General features: G+C 35.2%; 1 protein-coding gene across 1 annotated transcript in view; it reads right to left on the reverse strand.

Annotated features, from left to right (window-relative positions):
• Positions 1-10,861: 10,861 nt before the first annotated feature.
• The window catches only part of rps6ka5 (ribosomal protein S6 kinase, polypeptide 5), a 49,462-nt gene continuing 38,480 nt past the window's right edge, over positions 10,862-21,843 (reverse strand). Inside the window, exons 15-17 of the mRNA XM_051134023.1 lie at positions 21,470-21,629; positions 21,213-21,376; positions 10,862-18,743 (exon numbers count right to left, since the gene is read on the reverse strand). Of these exons, the coding sequence (XP_050989980.1) occupies positions 18,456-18,743; positions 21,213-21,376; positions 21,470-21,629 (612 nt within the window). The 3' untranslated portion in view covers positions 10,862-18,455. The remainder of the gene's footprint in view (positions 18,744-21,212; positions 21,377-21,469; positions 21,630-21,843) is intronic.

Genomic DNA, 21,843 nt, shown 5'->3' on the forward strand with positions numbered 1-21,843 from the left:
ACTACAGTTCCGCACACTTCACGTTGCTGTGGTCGTTCTTTGAAAAAATAAGCTTGCTCATTCGTTTCAAAATATATATATAGTGGCACAATTGTTCTCAAAGGCTGCACAGACCTCAACGGCCAGCACAGCAACTCACAGGTGATTGTTCTCCGAACCCTCAGCGAGCACTATTGTCATGGTAACCGGAAAGTACTTCAGATCACAGAGGGCACAGACACACACACCCACACATAGCTGTCACACACACACACACACACAGTCACAATAAACAAACTCCAGCAAAGTTTGGTGAGCCCCAAACACTCTTGCTAATCAATGTTGATTAACTTTCCCTCTTAATGACACTTAATAGTTTGCCCAAAAATGAAAAACCTGTCATCATTTATTAACCCTCACATTATTCCAAACCTGTAGGCAAGAAGATATTTTGAAGTATATTTTATACTTACATTGTATGGAAACCAAATGGGATTGTTACCAACATTCTTCAAAATATCTTCTTTTGTGCTCCACAGATAAAAGAAAGTCATACAGGTTTAGAACAACAACAACATTTAAATTTTTAGGTGGACATCCCTAAGTTACATAAAAGGTTGTAGTAAATACTGTTTGTACAAGCCATCATCAAATGTACACTGAAATAATAATATTTTTCGATTTGGCCGTCACGTCCTCCTGAAAACAACACCAGAGTCCACGCAAATGACTTTCATTCACATGCACGGCATGGATCAGTGAAATTGTTGACCTCAAATTACATGGGTAATATATTCCAATTGCATAGACACTCAAATCCACATGCACAGAGACGTAAAGAGAAGCTGAAATCACAACAGATGTACACCAGTGTAACACATGACTCAAGAAAGAGCAATAGCTTATTGTAATTAAAAGCATGACAGTTTTTGTGGACATTTGTCTATAGTAAAGTAAAAGAAAGCAAAGTAAGAATTTTAGATACTTTGCGGTGTGTCTGCATGAGTGCAGGCTTTGTGTTGAAGTCACAGGAAGCACAGGGGGGTTGTGGTGACTAGACCTGGGTCAGCTTTGTCTGTCTAGCTTACCATCAGTGGCATGATGGATCTGTAGGGTGGACAGAGGAGACAGACCCAAACAATTTACAAACTTCTGTTTCTTCATGAGCGATATCCAAATCCAACAAAAAATACTTGGCCATATTGTGGTATTAGATTCATGTATTCACATTTCACTGCTTTCTGACATCCTATAATGTTCATATACATACTTCCATTCAGAAGTTTGGGGTTTGTACTTTTTTAATAGTTTTTTTAAGTCTCTTATGCTGCATCCAACAATGCATTAAAAGCAACAATAATATTGTGAAATATTATTGCTATTTAAAATCACTGTTTTCTATTTGAATATATTTTAAATGTAATTCATCCATGTGATGGCAAAGCTGAATTTTCAGCAATCTGCATTCTTTAGTGTCACATGATCATTCAGAAATAATCAGAATATGCTGATTTGGTGGCGTAAAAACATTTTCCAGTTCAACAGAACACCATTTATTTGACAGAAATTTAATGTAAAACTTCCTGAATTTTTTTTTATTATTCGTTTATTTCAAAAGAAAGCTTTCTGACCACAAATGTTTGAAAAGTAGTGTATTTCTATAAACAAAAATCAGTTTTAACTGACATTTTTGTCCTTTTGATTAATTTATTTTGAAAGTAGCCATGTAGTAAGTGGGAAAATGTACAGTTCTCACAAAATTTTAGGATGATAGGATGATATAAGCAGAGCTGGGTAGACTACTTACAAACTGTAACCCGATACTGAATCCAAATTACATGAGAAAAATTGTAGTTAGTAACGTAATCCATTACATTACACATTTCAAGTAATATAATTAGACAATTTTTTGATTACTTTTAGACTACTTTTTGACCTAACTCTTTTATCACATTGATTTAAATAGGATAATATTGTACCATATTGCTGAAAAAATACAAAGAGAAAATATATATTACGTTCCATGGTGCTTTAAACATTACATTACATTAAGGTTTCCCAAACTGGTGTTTGTGAAAGAACTGCAGGGGGGGTTATGAGTTTAATGAAAAACTAATAATTAATTAAATCATAAAAAATGTTAAATTAAAATAAAAATAAAAAAATTAAATCAATCAAAAAAAAAAACATACTAAAAAAAAATATTTTACTTGTTTAACTGCATGTCAAGTGACCATAACCAAGAAAACCAATGAACATGCAAATATGATACTTTTATTTTTAAAATGTTTATTTTAAAATCTCAGGGGTACTTCAAGTAAATATACTAGGTTAAAAAGAGGATCAGATGACAAAAAAATGTGAATTTCTGCATTTTAGTATGTTTGAAAGACAAAAGCCTTCATGGTTAAATAACGTAGAGTAATAATTTAAATAAAAATCAGTGTTCATCAGTAACACTTCTTAAACCTGAAATGATTTTTGTAAATCAGTTGTCAAATGCTGTGTCGCCACCTGACTAATGACTGATCTTTGTGTGAATGTCCACAAATGTTGACTTTCTGATTTAAAAGGTGAAAAAGAGGAATTAGGCAGAATCTATCAATTCTGAATAATTTATTGCTATTGTGTGAATAATAGGTAATCATGTAATCATGAAAAAGTAACTAGTCTGATTACGAGTATTTTCAAATGTAATTTAATCTAATTACAAGTACCTAATTTTAAGAATCTGATTACGTAATCCAGATTAAATGTAATCAGTTACTACCCAGCTCTGGATGTAAGAATATAATTGTATGTACTTTGATATTTGCATGGTAAAGGTTATTCAGAAAATACCATGGTATTACTAGGCTTCAAATGAATAAAAGGAAAAACTGACTGTCATATGTAAGGATATGCACAATGAACTGAACTGTATGATTTCCTGTGCAATTCCCTTCAGCCCATTACCTTCATGGCTCTGCTAGACTAAATAATTTCAAGTTAACTTCATTAGTTTCAAAACGCAAACCTGCTGTGAAAAAAGTGCTGAGAGTAGCATCACAAATCTTTGATATTATCCCTTACATTTAAGTAAGAGGTCAATAAATGCATAGTCCTCTATTTCCATGAGTTCAAACTCTTGCTGAGTGTCGTTTCACCTCAGTCCTCACCCTGCGACCCGCAGATGAGCCATTAGTGTGTGTTTGTGTGTGTGGGATTGCCATGGGGACAGCTGGGTGTGGGAAGCTAGAGCAAACATGGCGAGGCCTGGACGGTGACTCCGACCGACTCACAAGGAGACAATAGAGGCTCCCGTCGGAGCTAATGGGGACACATGTAACGGGATTACGGCTCTGGACACTGCTGGGGAGGGGGGAGACCACATTGGTAGCTACTGCACTTCTACACACCTCCCCCTTGTCTATCCCTCCTGCCGTACCCTGAGAACATCCCACTCAATCACATCCCACTGACACACTCAGCCACAGCAGGCCCATTCAGAGCCTCCAGGAGCACTCCAACCTGAACGGGCCTTTCCCACAGCCCGCTCCACGGAAACCTCTGCTGCTTCTTTTCAAAGCGCAGTCGCCGCTCACAAGGCAGGTTTATGACAGTGGTTTGTCTCATTTTTTTAAGGTGGATAGTCTAAACTTTGTGGATATGGAAAAAGGCAACTAGGGTTAGGGATTTGAACATGAAAAATACCAAGTGGGGCATTTTGACATGTACAATATGTACTATACAATGTATTGAAGTATGATAGAAACAATTTATTGGTCCAGATTAGGGATGAAACGATTACCAGGTTGATGACAAATCATGTTAAAATTCCCCATGGTTAGTATTACCATTTCATATTTTATTTATCGTATTCGATTATAAAAGCATACTCGATCGTAGTTTTGTTTTGGTTTTAAAGGAGTGCTAAGGGAATTTTACAAATTAATAATGAATTAAGCAATTATATGAATGTACCTCTGAAGGTTCTGACTGTCTTCAGAAAAGATTGCATGGCATTTTGTTTTCATCTTTGCTCCACGGTTTGCACTTACATCACAATTTTGTCAGTTACCCGGATATGTGGCCATATTGGCGATACTCGGATGTAAACAACAGCATGAATTACACTGTTAATGTACTACTGAACACATTGTTTTGCTAATTTATTCTGTCTAAACCACGGAAAAAATACGTGGAAGTTGCTAAATCATATAGTGAAAGACTTAGTAAGCAGGAAAGCGCTCAATATTTTGACAAACTAAAGTTAACAGGTGGAAAAGATATGTACAAGCAGTATTTGCTAAGATATTAGCCTAATATTTCACCTACCTGACCGGAAATGATAAGAACAAATGTCGAGATTCTTGCCCTGGAAATCCTGGTTCAGTTTGGCCAGCAACAAACCTCTTTTGTTCCTCAGAAAGTTGCACTCTTCTCCTTGATTTGTTATAAGTTTTGACAGTCTGTATATACTCCAACTGGTTTCCCCCGGTCCGACCGATTAGTACAGCCCAAAAATTTGACAATAACTGACCATCTTCAGCTAGGCTTGCCACGATAGACGGTGTTGACGGTGTTACCGGTTTTAAGACGCAACACCGGTGACATCACTTTTCCACCGTGACACCGTCCCCACATTTTTTTTTTTAAGTATTCGTTTTTTTATTAAATATTTATTTGAATTAAATGGAAAATATAATTCTAAATTTACTTAAGACGAGAGCATGCACTATAATTAAAAACCGAACATGGCTACAATGCGTCATATTTCATTTATCACGTGAGGAGAACGAGAGGAGTCGAATTTACAGAAAGAGAATGGCGTTGTGTTTTTTTTCTTCGTTATGTTAATAAAAGTTCTGTTTAATATCAGTGAATTTTTTTTTTTTTTTTTTTTTTGTACTTTCGTTGTCGTCCATTCAAACAATTGACGCCGAATTGCCAATTCCCGCAAAACTGAAAGTTAAAGTATAATACGCACGCATTTATAAGCTATTTAAACGCAGAAAAAAAGAGGAAACCCCCACCCCCACGGTGATACCGGTACTACCGGTGTTGTCACATGTCGATTAACCGGTGGGGAAATTTCCTCATCGTCACAACCCTATCTTCAGCAGCAATAATCAGCAAAATATGGGAGTTTCATTTGGTTCAGTGGGGTTGTTTACATTCAGTGCCGCCAATATGGCCGACTGATGACGCGTTGTGAAAACGCTCTACCTTACTTTGTTGTTAATCGCAATTCTTTGTCCACGGAGGTTACAGGAAACATCTCCAATCTGTTGTTCCATAAGCGCCACCTAGTGTCAGAGAGTGGATTTACAGAGAGTTACATTTACATTCAGCCTGTGTAACATTACCCTTTTTGTCTGAACAAAAAAACAAACCGAATTTGCTTGCCCTGCTGTACATTTTGACCGGTTGATGAGAAACCAGCCTATATGGAGGTTTGCCATTACATGAAACTTTTATTTAAACATTTCGTACATGTTATTAGATAAACTGTTGTCAGTCATCCCAGATAACACACATATGTCTGTTAAAGATCTTTTGATCTAGAGATCTACAAAGGTCTGGTAGACGTCTTTTAGATGTCAGTTTTACGTACATTCTAAATTATAAACATCTTAAAGACATCTAATAGATGTCTATTTGACATCTGATAGGAAACGTCCAACAGACATATTTCAGATGAGCAAACACTCTAAAAACTAGGTCTTGCATATGTAAATACAGACATCAAATAGACGTCTCTGTGATGTATGTGTGCTATCAAGGATGTTGTCATTTAAAATCCAGATTTCATTTGTAATATTATTGTTTCAAAAAGTCATTAAAACTAATTATTAAATTTAATTAAATTAATGAATTATTATCATTGTTGTTGTTGGTCAGATTCTTTCTTTAAAATATACTTTTATACACATTATGTGAACAAAGCCATTAAAACTATGAAATAAAATATAAATAAAATAGATTAATGAATAAATTAATGAATTATTATTATTATTATTATTATTATCATTAATTTAAACTGCAATTCATACAAAGGCATATCAGGGTGATACAGCCGATATACATTACCGTTCAGTTTTAGGGTTGTTAATTTTTTTGGTTTGTTTGTTTTTGAAAACAGTTGTGCTGCTTCATATTTTTGCAACAAATGAAATGCTAATAATATATTAAGGATTCTTTGATTAATTGAAAGTTTAAAGGAATTATAGAAATATTAAGAAGTATTTATTTGAAATAGAAATCTTTTGTAAATGATCTTACTGTCACTTTTGAATAATTTAATACAATTTAATAAAAATATTAATTTCTTCAGGAAAAAAAAAAAAATCTTACTGGCCCAAACTTTTGAATGGTAGTGTATATGCAGAATGCATAATCAATGTAGATTTTTTTATTATTATTATTAAAAGGATGAAATTAATGAAAAGACTACAGTTATGCATAATATTTCAACATTATAAAAAAAAACACAATTACAAAATTTTGTTGGAAAAATTACAAACATTTGAAAAACATTTGTCAGCCAAATTAAAGTATGGCACAACCAACATGCAAAAACATACATTTTACATTTTTGTTAAAAATTATGTATTAAATATTTTATTATTCTATGGTGTTCTCCATTTAAAATGTACTTAAAGAGTATTTCTAAGAACTTATGTAGATTAGATTTTCAAAACTTTTTTTTTAATATCATGAACACTTATTTTTCATTGATTTATTCCCATCTGATACCATCTTTGTACCATGGTACTGTCACAGTATATCTGGTACGGAAGAACCCTTCCAAGTGGCTGTATGTAAGATTTTCACCTGACAAAGCCTTTTTGGGGAGGTGGGAGTGGAAATCATAGAAACTTAGGCTTGTGCTCATAAGTAACCTCTCACAACACACTAGCAACCACTCAGCAACGCCCCCACAACCACCCACAACACCATAGTATTGTGACAATGACTTTTGCACTTGTTAGCACCGCTTCCATTTTTTTCCCAGAAAATGTAAATATCTAGTTGACATTTATGATTGAGTAGGAGGTCCAGGCTAAGCTGCGAGGCAGTCCTTCCTCTCCTTTTTCTCCCGCAGCCAAATTCCTACACTCCTTCCAAGACACCCAGTCAATTAATAAGACATCGTCTCCTCCCCTTTGCAGCCCCCTGCACAAGAGGCCACCCAGGAGCGGGCAGCCCCGTCTCTAAAGCAGCTTCTCTGGTGGCCCAGTGGAATGCCGGGCAGACAGGAGGGAAGGGCCCCGGGACCGAGCTGGAGAAGAAAAGAAAAAGTCCCATCATTGCTCGCCAGGGCACCCTGGTCAAAATTTGGGGGAGACAATAGGAGATGTAGGTCCCGTGCAGAATTCCTGTATTTCCCGCCATTGACTCTTTAACACCTCCCACTTTAGACCCCAAGCCCTCGCTGCTTTCTGTCCTGCGTTTTTGCGTTTTGGAGCTCGTTACTCACATACACCCATCTGTGCTCAAAACAACACTTCACATGATGGATGTGTGCTTCACTGGTTTGAATCTAGTAAATTTGATTAAATCTCTTTGGTGATATGAGCTTGACTTTTTTGTTCAAGATTTACTGCAAGTTTTGATGTTTTGATATATATTTTTATGTACATAACAGTGTCCAACCATTAAAATATGTAATAAATGAAGGCACTCTGGCATGACTTAATGAAAGTTACCATTACATGTTTGGGGGCCAATAAGTCCCCCAAAAGTCAGCTTTTTGGACAGACACACTCTTCCTGCTCAGACATATAAAATAAAATAAAATAAAATAAAATAATGACTGAATTATGATTGTTGTTGTAGTAAAAATATATAAATAGCAAAACAATTAATGTTTCACAATTTTCGGACAATTATTATTTATTTACGTCTGTTTTTTAAATCCTGATGATCAGATTTTTTTCTTTAAAATATACTTTTATAAACATTATATGAACAAAGGCCAATAAACTAGAAAAGATATTTATATATATATACATATACATATACATATATATATATATATATATAGTTCTATTATTAATCCCATTATTATTGGTTAGATTCTTTCTATAAAATATACTTTTATATACATTATGTGAACAAAAGCTATTAAAGCTAATTATAAAATAAAATAAAAAACAAATGAATGAATGTATGAGAATTACTATTATTATTATTGTAATATACTTTTATATACATTATATGAAAAAAGCCATTAAAACTAATTATAAAATTAAATTAAATTAAAAAATAATAATAGAAATATAAAAATAATAAATAAAATTAATGAATTAATGAGAATTATTATTATTACTATATCATTATTATTATTATTATTATTATAGTTCATATTCTTTCTTTAAAATACACATATACATCATGTAAAAAAGCAATTTAAACAAACTATAATAAAATAATAATAATAATCACCATCATAATTATTATTATTATTATTGTTGTTATTATTATTGGCCAGATTCTTTCCTAAAAATATACTTTTATATACATCATGTTAACAAAAACCATATTATATTAATGTTATACTGTAGATATTATCTGTCAACAAACTCAAAATGATAATTACATGAGTCATAAAATGTTAATATTTGCCTGATTGTCATTTTGCAAAAATAAATCAAACACAAAGTCTTAATATCGTAATGAGCTTCAAACTGTAAGTTCTGTAAGTCTCTTCGTCTCTATTTTTTTAAATGAGGAACATATGGATAAAACAATTACAGTAGCCTTGAACATATAAACTGAAAATATATTGTTTTTCTACAAAAACATTAGAATAAATGCACACAATACATCAGCATTTTGTGAATTTAGAGGTTTTATTCCATCTGTGACAATTTAAATTATATTACTCTTGTTCAATAAGATATGTATTCAAAACTTTAAAGCCCTTAATTTTTTTTTTAATAAACACCTCAAACATATTTTTGAATCACAAAACAAACAGGGAAACAGCTGCTAACAAGACCAGTTAATAAAAGGAGCACATTTTCCGACATCACACAGACAGAGTTGATTCAACTCATCTGAGACTAAAACACTCATGCAAGACACTCCGATTTGCATTTGTATCGACACAATGGACTGATAGAAGCACACAATCCTTGCAAATATGAACTTTTCATGTATATTTTGTGTTATTCAAAAGAATATAATCCTAGTAACAAAGAAAAAGACACCATCGGGTTTCAGTGTCATACTTTGCGGTGAAAGTATATGGCTTAGCACGTACAAAATACATAGCATTAAAACTCACTACAAATATGACTTTATTTTGGTGCTTTTAAGCGTTATAGTTTAATAATAATTTGATTTAAATAAATTAATATGAGGATAAACTCTAGCCCAGCTAGAAAAAAACACATTTGTTTATGATATGCCATTCAGATGTTGTAATTTGTCTTCATGTAATGCTGCATGTTAAACATCTAGTGCACAGTGAAGACTAATACAGAGTTTAGAAACAGTAAAAGCTCTTATATACATCCCATAACCAAGAAATGACCATCGACACAAACTTAAAACTGTGTAAACAGCGCCCCTTGGTGGCAGAGTTTGGAAAAGAGCCTGTCAAATCCCTGTAAATCCATTTAATCAAAATTCCCTTTGCAGTTTAATGCAACTTGTGCTGGACCAACTCGATAATAAAATGCAAAAATACACATTACAAAACTGAATTTGCTGCAACACCAGACGTATATTATTGGCAGTTACACTATCAAACCCACAAGCCCACAGACAGCAGGAAAGCATATGATGTATATCTTAAATTCTTGCTTTTTTGGTGGCTTTGTGGAAAGTCCAATGAAGGTACACATGGTCCACTTCTGTCAGACGGAAAAAAAAAAAATCAAATGAAATCATAGGATTGTGCTAGTAATCAATACAACAGAATCACATTTATAAATGTGTTTCACAGCAGGAAATGCTGGAAGATGGAAGCACATGGACACCTAATCAAATCAACTGATTTTAAATCACTACAAAGAAAATTAAAGCTTGGTGTTTGTTGAAAGTTTGCATTAAGTTTCACTGCTACAAAAAATGACTTTGGTAAAATAAAACCGATATGTCTTTTATTTAATTTAAAATATAAAACCCTCTTTATAGATTCAGACTGAGCGGAGACTGGCATCCAAGGTATCGCATGCACAGATGCTTTCAGAAAGGAAACAGGACAGTGGTCGGAGAGGGAAACAGTTTCATCAAAACAGTGTACAGTCAGTTTTCAAGATGTGTAATGCATTTAAAAAATGTTACACAATCCATTTAAAACTGTCAAAAGTTTGTTTTCCAACATTGTATAAATGTTTAACGCAACTCCAAGGTTTTAGAATAACAGCTTTGTGTCTGGGACAAAAAAAAAAATGCACAAAATGTTGCTTGTCCAGTCACATTAGGCAAAAATGGAATTACAGGCATAGCCAATAAGGCTGGCTACGTACACTAGCATTCAAAAGTTTAGGGTTAGTAAGATTTCTCTTATGATCACAAATACTAAATTGATCTAATTAGAAATAGAGTAAAAAGTTATATTGTGAAATACTTGTACACATTTGTGTATATTTTAAAATTTAATTTATTCCTGTTGAATTTTCAGCATCATTACTCCAGTTTTAAGTGTCACAAGATTCTTCAGAAATCATTCTAATATGCTGATTTGCTGCTCAAAAAAATAATATCATTATCGGTTGAACACCGTTGTGTTGCTTAAAATTGTGAAAACTGATCTCTTACTGACCCTCAATGGTAGTGTACGTTAATAAGTAAAAGGTTGTAGAAAGTTTTTGGGTAGCTGAAATATTTTAAGCACTGACATCAGTGCTCCACAGTGTGATGTGCTACACCTAATCAACATTGTTTCTTTAAAAAAAAAAAAAAAAAACATAATTACATGCCGTTTGTATGAGCCATTATTAATTGAGAGAATTGTGTGTGAATTTTGTACTTTTAAAACATAGCTTGCAATACTACTGAAGTGAACAGGGGAAGAAAATCTAAAATTTGATATAATACAGTGCTTCTTAAGATGTTTGACTCTAGGAGCCCAACTGTCTACAACAATGACTCTTTAAGTTGTTCATTATTGATCATGGAAAGGATTTTTAAAAATATAATTTTTATACTCACTTTTGATCCAATAAAATATTTCAAAGCTTGATATAACTAGAAAAAAAAAAATTTTTATTATAAAACCCCCCGTGGAGTTATACGACTATATTAATTTACATTATTTTTAAAATCAGGATACCTAATACGCAGGTTTTTGAAGACAGTGGGAACCCTGTTGTTGTTGATGGGATGGATGAATTAAAATACCAAATAACCAGTTTTTTTTTTCATTTTAGCTTATTTTAATGCTTTGTCTCATTATAAATAATTTGTCTTGCTTTAATAAAAAGCCATCTTGAGCCCACCTTGGAATTTTGTTGAGGCTCATATAGAGAACCACTGATATACACTGTAAAAAACAATTTGTTGCGTCAACTTAAAATAATTTGTAACCTGGCTGCCTTAAAATTTTAAGTTGAGTCAACTCAAAAAAAAGTTTATTCAACTTGAAATGTTAAATTATACTGAGTGACAACTTAGATATTTGAGTTGAATCAACTTCAAATTTTAAGGCAGCTGGGTTACTTACCCATCTCTTAAGTTTAGCAAACACAAATATCTAAGTTGTTACTTAGTACAACTTAACATTTTAAGTTGACTAAACTTATTTTAGTTGACTGAACTTAAAATTTTAAGGCAGCAGGGTAACAAATTATTTTAAGCTGACTCAACAAATTGCGTTTTTTTATTTTTTACAGTGTACATATACAAATTCAATTTTAACCTAAAATCTTGATGCTGAAATAGATCTTGTCCATGTTATTTATCAACTACCCATAGACACTTTTTTTAGTTAATGCCTTTAAGTTTCAAATAACTTCAAATGACAATTTTGAACTTTGACATTAACATTTAAAACACAGCCACCTCTCGAACAAGGCAAATTCTACTTATCATGAAACAGAGTGGGAACAACTTTCCATGCAATTAAACAAATCCATTTATAGTACGTTCCAACATTTGAGGCATTATTCACCCAAACAATGCAAAATTCAGTCACTTACTCACCCTCCACTTGTTTCAAACCTGTATGAGTTGCTTTCTTCTGTTGAAACACAAAATATGATATTTTTGAAGAATGCTGGTACCCAGACTAGGGCTGTCACGATTCCTCAATCCAATTTGAGTATTTAATTAAAAAAAAAGAAAAGAAAAAAACGTAGACTGCAATTTGCCCGTATCAAGTAACCAGCAAAACGCAGTAATTCTACAGACAAGAATCCATGAAACTCATTATAGAGTGTTTTTATGACGCGTCATCAATCAGCCATATTTGTGGCACTGAACATAAACAATGTCACTGAACTGAATGGAACTCGCAAATTTTGCTGATCACTGCTGCTGAAAATGGTCAATTATTGTCTTGTCTTGTTCAGTCGGACTGGGAAAAACATTTGGAGTACTACAGACTGACAAAAGTTATAACAAATCAAGGAGTAGAGTGCAAAAAACTCTGTCTAAGGAACAAAAGGCGTTTGTGGTTGGCTAAACTGAACCAGGATTTCCTGAGCAACAATCTTGACAACATTTGTGTTTGTTCTTATCATTTATGGTCAGGTAGGTGAAATATTAGTCTAAAATATTAATTAACACTTTACCACCTATTAACTTTACTTTGTCAAAAAATCGAGCCCTTTCCTGCTTACTAAGTCCTTCTCTATATGCTTCCACATGTTTTTTCCATGGTTTAGACAGCATAAATTAGCAAGAACAACATATTCAGTAGTACATTAACCATGCAATCAATGCTGTTGTTTACATCCGTGTATCAACAATATGGCCATGTGCACTGTAAAACACAATTTGTTGAGTCAACTTAAAATAATTTGTTACCCGGCTGCCTTAAAATTTTAAGTTCAGTCAACTCAAAAAAGTTTAGTCAAATTGAAATGTTGTATTAAGTGACAACTTAGATATTTGAATTGATTCAACTTAAAATTTTAAGGCAGCTGGATAACTTACCCAGCTTTTAAGTTTAACAAACCACATTTTATTGTTTAGTCAACTCAAATATCTAAGTTGTCACTTAGTACAACTTAACATTTCAAGTTGACTACACTTATTTGAGCTGACTGAACTTAAAACTTTAAGGCAGCAGGGTAACAAATTATTTTAAGTTGACTAAGTTTTTTTTGTTTGTTTGTTTTTTAGTGTATCTGGGTAACTGACCAAACCATGGCTAAAATGCAAAGCCTCTATTAAAACGTTTTCCAAGGCTGCATGATATATTAAATCCATTTAAAAATCATAATAAAGCATAATGCCTATGTGAATTCACAACGCTATGATTTAATTAATTAAATATATGCAGTGCAGGTTTAATTATGCGCATTAATTATTTACATACATGTAGGTTACGTGCATCTTAGAGCGTCTCCGTTTACAGTAAATAGTGCTCCACACCAACTGTTAGCATTTACATGTGTGAAGCATCTCAAACGCCATCTCTAAAAACTATTGCGAGTTTGGGTTTATAATAACGTTCATCTGGGAACGCAACATGCGCCATTTCATCAGATTTGTAAAGTAAATCATTTATAAACCTATGTAAACTCAGGAGAATACATCAGTATCTTTCTTAATAGCTAACTGTTCATCGCAATTTCAAAATAAAAGTTTAAACACTCACTCTGAGTTTACACATTTTGATGTGCACATATTCAAGAAATTACAGCGGTAGTATTTTTGTTGTAAAGAAATGGACAAATATTGAGATTAAGTGGACATTTAACTTAACTGTTGTTTAGTCAATATTAAACACTGATTAAACTGTGCAGGAAAGTGTAAAAACAATCGTCAGGCCGTTGGCGCCCTCTGCAGTCATTTGTTATGTAGCTCTTTTGTTTATAACACATTATGTATTTTAACAGTTTTGTTCAATAAAACCATGATTACTTGCTTTTGATACTTTATTTAAACTAATTATTATTGCCTTGTTACTATTACACATGTATTTTAAGTAATTTTAAAAGCTACTGTTCAATTAGAACTCATTTAATTCGCCGAAAAATTATTATAATTATCCAAATACTCGATTAATCGTTAGAACAATCGACAATAGGTTACCAAAATAATTGTTAGTGACAGCCCTAAACCAAACAGTTGATAGCCACTGACTTTGATAGTCAACTGTTTGGTTACCAACAATATCTTCTTTTAATGCTCAAATGAATAAAGAAACTCATACGGGTTTGGAACAACTTGAGGGTGAGTAAATGACAGAATTTTCATTTTGGGTTAACTATCCCTTTAGTGAAAGCTCAACTCTCCAACTTAAAAACAAGGCAGATCTTAAAAAGTCTAATCAGCCCACCTCCACAAGCAGATGAGCAGCCCACACCCGCCGCTATCACAGATACATGTGCACTGGGCCCCTCGGTTACATTTCACAAGCAGACAACACAATTTACAAGCACCCAAGAGGACTAAAATAGGGCAACAAAAATGGAGTGCACAGATCAAAGGAGTGCGTTCAGTTTAAGGGCTGATGCTCGCTACGCTTCTATAAACGCTAAACGAAAACCCACATCTGGCCTTTAATCTTGTAACAGCTAAAACAAGAGGAAAACCCCTAAAAAACTTATCAAACCATAAAACAAGCCCCAAGTTTGTGCGACAGGACGCAGCCAGTGGGACAAACAGCAGCACGGCAAACCATCTAATAAAGCCTCGCTCCCAGAGGAGAGTTCAATGTAGGACTCTCTCTGCCTCCCCTCATTCCCGTTCTATTAATACACCCAAACAAAAAGAGGAGGCAGTAATGAGGGAGCTTCAGGGAGAACAGTGATGGGGAAGAGGCCGGACGCGGCGGCTTTCAGACACATGAAAGTGAGCCGAGCTCCTGCTGTTCTTATTGCTCTTGTCCTTTGCCCGGGTTCGAGTGGGCAGGAGCACCAGTTTGTGTGTGTGTTTGAGTGTGTGCGTTCGTGCGTGCGCACCCGCCGCTAGGTCCCAATCCAGCCCTCGCCGTTTAAAAGCTCAATGATGGGATGTCTCGTCTCGGTTAGTGCACAGGAAGTGGAATGCATGATTTACTTAGAGACCGGAGCCTTGCGACTGTCTCCAAAAATGGCAGTTATGTTTGCCCTGATGAGGCACTGTTTATATTCATTATCTTCTAATGCATAAAGGTCTTTGAGGATACGAACGGAAACATAAGAAGAAGAAAGGAAGAAAATAACTTTTGCATAGCAATGTAGAGTTCAAGTGCCTTTCAAATAGTTTTGTAGTGCTTGCAAGATATGAATGCCACCATGTCAGCCATCATAATCATAATGCTTTGAATTATTAAAGACAAAAATCAGTCTTCTTAACTGTAATAAACAAAAACAACACCAAAAACCACATAATCAACTCAGTGTTGTACACTCTTAAAATTAAAAGTTTTGTTTTGGCATTGACAGTGCACTGAGGAACCTTTAAAAACCATGATACATTTACATTAGGGCTGGGTTTTGACACAAATTTCACAGTTTGATTCGATTCAGATTCACAAGCTTGAGATTCGATTCAATATCCGATTCAGTTCGATTATTTTGAATATATATCAGGTACAGCACCTGCCAAATTTTCACGAGACACATATTAGTCATGTTTTTATAATAATAAAGTTACAAATACATGATTATACTTCTACGTTTTTTGAAATATAAACATTGGGGGACTGTCATTAAAAAAAAAAAATGGAAGGATTCATTCAAACATAAATTAAACACTGAAAAACAGTAAAAAATTATAATTAATATTTTATATGGTTCAAATATTAGCAAAATGCTCCTCTTTAGAGTTGATTTTTCTAGCTGACTAACAAGTTTATGGTGACAAACTATGTTTTTTTCTGAGGTAAATGTGACGTTACGTGACATTGTTTACAAGCTGTTACTGACGTCTTTGCGCGGTTGAAACACTAATTAAGCGATTAAATGAGTCAGGGTCCGTATTTTGGAAAGTTGTACTCAGTGTTCCAACGTTGTTTTTTTTAACATATCTTCGGATGTTTATTTCGTGCTGAAACTGGTTAAATCGGCGGATCAGTTTACGTTCGCAGAGCCGCTTCTCTTGAACTGAGGAGCTACAGCAATCTGTCACTCCACATTAAACAGCGCCAAAACTGCATTTAGTGTTTGAATACTGTAAATGGACAGAATTTGCAATCTGAGAATTTGTTTCATATCAAAAGCAACAAAGGATAAAGCTTACTGCGAATTATTGAATGGGAGCTGCGCTATAATGTTCCAATCATTAACTGAAAACAGGCTAGTCCAATCAATTCCTGGAATTTAAGAACTGATGTTGTTTCATTAAAATGAGAATCGATTAAAATTGAGAAATCAATACTTTTTACCCAGCCCTACTTTGCATTGTACAAAAGGTTCTTTACTGTGGAAAAACGTTCTGTTCACTGAAAGGTTCTTTGAAGAATTCAGACTGGTTCCTTCTATGGCATTGCTGCCACAGAAAAAAAAAAAACTGAAACCCTTTTAATTTTTAAGAGTGTAGCACTCAGGTCCAGACAAGACCGGATTTAGATTCAAGAGTCCATGCTGAGTCCAAATGCTCCTGAAAATATGGTCTTGGACTCGGACTTGAGTCCTGCAACACTGCATCTCATTATCTCAAAACCTCCAAGGCTTGTGAAACAGATGACGCCAAGAAGAAAATATGCAAGCGCATCGTTTTTTAACACCACAGACTCTGCCGCAGCGCATCTTAAAGCATCATTCATCTAACACAGAGCCAAAAACACAACATGCCACCATCAAACAGGAAACCACAGATGTCTTTAGCTAGCATATCACTTCATTTCGGGGCTAAATTTGTGGCTCTGCAGTCATGGTTATCTTCTGTAAGATAAGCGTGTCATTAAGCTTTGCAGACGCTTAAAGTCAGCATGAATCAAAACCCATTTACTGTCTCTCTTGTGATGCATTCTCGAGTGAAACAGGATAACAAGAAAAAAAAATGCAGGGTGGGACATGAGTTTATCCATCAGAAACTGATTAGATTATAAAACGTAGGCAGAACTACAGAGCAGAATTCAGCCAGATTGAAAGTGAGAATAAACAATGACAAAATAGCATTTTAGCTACTGGTTAGCATCATCCAATAACCTGAGAGGCCTAAATGATGTCATCAGAAAAAGAAACTCATTGCAGAAGAAGAATGAATGATTACATTTTGGTTTCTGCACTGTTTATGACAGAATCTGGTGCATTAAAAATGTAAAATCGGTCAATTTTGATTTCATGTTGGCTTTAAGCAGATTCATTCTCAGCTTAAACTTTCTCAGGCATAAATCCTTGAGTAAAACAACATCCAAAGCAACACCTCTAGTTCTCTCATTTAAGATGCGGTCACAGCGAAATTTCAGCTTTTAACCAAAAACCATCCATTGTCCGCTACTAGCAATGCACAAAGCATTGCTCACTCAGAGGTCACTTTCAAACCAAGCAGCTTCTTGTTGGTCAACGCATCAAATCTGTCTAAAAAAACCCGAACCTCATGCAAAATCTGCGTGGAGAAATGTTTCGCACCTTTGCGAAACGTCTAAATGAGCAGATTCCTATTGAAATAACTGGATTTCGCCCATAACAGTAAATGTGACTGCTCCTTCAGTCTCTTAAAAAATGAGTTCAAGTTAAAAAGAACAAATAAATAACCTGAGGAAAGGATTACAACATAACATGTAAATATGAAACAAGCTGTCTTTTTTTACCTCGCTGAGGGTAACTAACAAGAGTTTTACAATGAAATGCTTACACGAAAACTATTACACCTAAATGTTGCTACTTCAGTAAAATCTTTTGGAAGAAGTCAAAGATCGAAGTTAGATATGTGAATCAATACCACAAAGCTCCCAGAACAAATGGAGCCATCATATTTGACAAATTGGTATATACCGAATATACCAAATATGTATGATATACCAAATTTGAGAGAAGTCTGTATAAACAATAAATCTCCTCTTAAATAAATTCTCTTTATACTCTTTTATAATACATATCCCTTTCCTTTTTTGCCTAAGGCAAAGTGCCTGATCTGTCAGAAGCAAACTTTCCCTTTTTCACCCTCTGGTTTGATGCTCCTCAAAGTGAAGTTCTCCCTCCTGTCTGAGACCCTGGACTGGATGCAGTGAGGTTTAGCCATGCGGGACTTGAGCCAGAAGTTCACTCAAGCTTGGTCTTCAGCGCTCATGGTGTACATCTATTGCTAGTAATGGATTCGAGTTGGTCCCCGCATGCAGATTCTGGAGTTGTACGGCCTTGCCGGAGCGTGAGGAGATAGAATGGTGGGAAAATTACGCATCCTAATTACGTAACCTATCCTGTTGTCCTACTCTGAAAGGTTCACTCTGTAAAGGTGAAAGCAGGCCGGGGTTCGCCCTGAGAGGGCTCATCGTCAGGGCCCAGAGTGAGAGGTGTGCTCACGGAGGCCTGGGGGATGATGGCTGTCTCTCCGCCCGGTGGCGTCTTGTCCTGAGACTGCGAGGAAGAGGATGATGAGTGTGTGCTCTCGCTGGAGCTGCTGCGGGTGTCCGTGCTGGTGCTGGTCTTCTTCATCTTCCTGCGTTTGGCCAAAGGAGCCTTGTCAACCGTCTGGAGTCGGAAGCCTTCCCGCTTACACTTATTAAAGGCCTGGGGAAGACATAAAAGCATTACACAACGAAACTAGCAATATACAAAATATTGGTGGTCACATCAGTATTTGCCAAAATTACAGTTATATTAATATATAATCACAATGTTTAGCCAAGCGCATCTTGAATTTATTTTGCATTCATAGTGCTGTCAAATTAGTGCTGAAATTTGTTCTTTTTTCCTAATATTCAACCATTGAATATAGCCATTCAGCAATACAGTATAATTGAAAGCTATCAATTTTAACATTTATTTGACTTAAGTGAACTTAAAACAATCTTCACATAAACCCATTATTTACCTGTGCCCTTCAGCAAGTAGGAAATATACAGAAATTGAATAAAGTTATCAAACACTAAATACTAAATTAAATGTACATGAATCCTTAAAGCTACAAAAGTTATTGATTTCCTCTTTTTTTCTTTAGTTCTTTGATTAACAAAGATCATAGCAGCTGGGTTATTAGGGTGTACTCTAACGGTTAGCGCTCACACTACATGCGAACCGCACCCGAGTCCAACTGAACCGTGCTCTGGCACACCTCTTCCAAGCGGGCCAGGGACGGCTAAACGAACCGCGCCCGGGTACGGTTCGGAGCACTCACACTAGTCAAACAAACCGCGCTTTGGTGGTCAAACGCACTCGGGCACGGTTCAAACTGCCTAGTGTGAGTACACCCTTAGGTTATTTGGCTGCTATTACTTTAAGAGCTCCCACTGCTGAACGTCACTTGCATGTTTGTAGTTTCATTCGTGTTTTAATATGATAAGATACATGCTACAGAGCATGAGTCAGCATTTGTGTGTGCAACTGAAGAGCATGTGCCATGAGCACAGTATAATGGCTGACAGGACAGGTAAATGCGTTTTTATTAAAATATGGCCTGACCGCAGTTCACTGTTGTTTTACTGAAAGAACAGTGCTCCCTCGTCACCTGTACCTTTCACGTGCTTGTTTGACTAGGGCGTTAGATGTGATCGAAAAAAAAAAAAACGTTCTGCGACTAAATAAACGCAATTCTTGCCAGGAAAAAAAGAGACAGAAGTAGCAGTTGTGAGTAGGGTGGCCAACCCTAGCCCCGCCCCTGCGTTAACTGTAGGGCTTCCCCCTAGTCAACTAACCGTTAGTCGATGAGAAAAGGCTTGGTCGAGCAAAATTTTAGTAGTCGCAGAAAAAAATTCCACAGGAAGTGGCAAAGTCACGCAATCCGTGACAGACAGATCTTTAATGGCTGGTCTATGAGGTAATATAGTACATTGGGCAGGACAATCAAATGCTCACCTATCATTCATCGACCTCAAATATGCTTTTCATCTGAAATATGTAAGTAGTAGCAATTTTACACAGCCGCTTAATCTAATGTTTGTAAAATATCTAGAAAAACGTGTGCTATTGAAGTGTCTGTGCAGAGTCTGGAAACTGAATAGTAGCGCACTCACTGTGTAACAGAGGGAGGCACTGGTGCGGTCACTTGCTCTGAAAATACTCCGTCATACAGATAAAAGTAATGCATCTTTCGAATCTTTCGAAGACTCTATGTTTATTTGTGTGCACTCATAATAAACAACGAAACTTTACACTTTTGTAAAATAATGAAAGCAAATGCACTTTCTGCCGTCTCGGTCTCTGTGAACTTAAACGCAAAACTTCGAAACTCTGTGTATACTTGTCTTACAGACATGAAAAATATAGGCTGTAGAGAGTGAAATGTCTACTTTTAAATGAACCAATTCAAACAGAAAAACAAATATTCTCAGATTATATAATCTGCATGAAACATGCATACAGGCGCATCACTACTGCGGAGATGACGAGTCAGTGTCGCTGACTTCATCTCTTAAGCCGGAAACAAAGAAAGCACCAGTTTATCCACAAATTATTAAAATGTTAATGCGGTCTCCTTGCTGTTTTTCCCTGAAACATTAATAATTATTATATCTACTGGTGCGCTGTGGCAAGCTTTTTTTGTATAATAATTTGTAACCTGGCTGCCTTAAAATTTTAAGTTCAGTCAACTCAAAAAGTTTATTCAACTTGAAATGTTAAATTATACTAAGTGACAACTTAGATATTTGAGTTGAATCAACTTAAAATTTTAAGGCAGCTGGGTTACTTGCCCATCTGTTAAGTTTAGCAAACACAAATATCTAAGTTGTTACTTAGTACAACTTAATATTTCAAGTGAACTAAACTTATTTTAGTTGACTGAACTTAAAATTTTAAGGCAGCAGCGTAACAAATTATTTTAAGCTGACTCAACAAATTGTGTTTTTTATTTTTTACAGTGTAGGCTATGCAATTAAAGGCTCATTATTATGATTTATATTAAATATTGCATTACAAGTATTTTTAATGCGGTTTAACTGGAAAAATTCATCACGTGTGGTAATGCGCTAATTTTGACAGCACTACTTGTAAATATGTATTTTTCTAGCATCTATCCTTCTATTTTTTCCACTTTCTTACATTGAAGGTGGCTTTGACACAGGTGTGCACTGATATGGTAGAAGATCCCAGGATGTCCGGGGTCATAAGAGGGTTAGAGGAGAGCTGGCTATCATCCTGCAGCCAGGCATTATAGCGTAGGCCACACATCTTTATCCGCTTGTCAGGGTCCACCGTCAGCAGCTCTGTATCATGAGTAGGACAGACAAATTTTAGTTTTAAAAAATGCATTCCTATTTAAAACACTGCAAAATGATCTCTTAACAGCTGTGCTTTACCTTGTATCAGATCTTTGGCCTGACTGGATACGCTTCTCCAGGCTTCACCTTCGAAAGAGAAGTCTCCTTGTTTGATCTTCCTCATAATATCTTCAGCACTGGTGTGCATTAGACTCTTCCCCTGGCATTGAAATGGGACCTGGCCAGATAGCATGGTGTACTGCAACAAAACAAAGCATACAAGTGCACCTTAATGTGGGGTACCTCAAGGTTCTGTCTTAGGACCAATTTATTTTCTTCAAACATGAATTTTACCTACACTATTATGCTAATGATACAGAGCTGTACCTTCCTTTTAAAGTCAACATGCAAAAGTGATCTAATTTATTTTCCAAATACATTGGTGGATACATGTTAAAAACTAAGCTCAGAAT

This window comes from Labeo rohita, chromosome 17, assembly GCF_022985175.1.
Source record: "Labeo rohita strain BAU-BD-2019 chromosome 17, IGBB_LRoh.1.0, whole genome shotgun sequence".
NCBI lineage: Eukaryota > Metazoa > Chordata > Actinopteri > Cypriniformes > Cyprinidae > Labeo > Labeo rohita.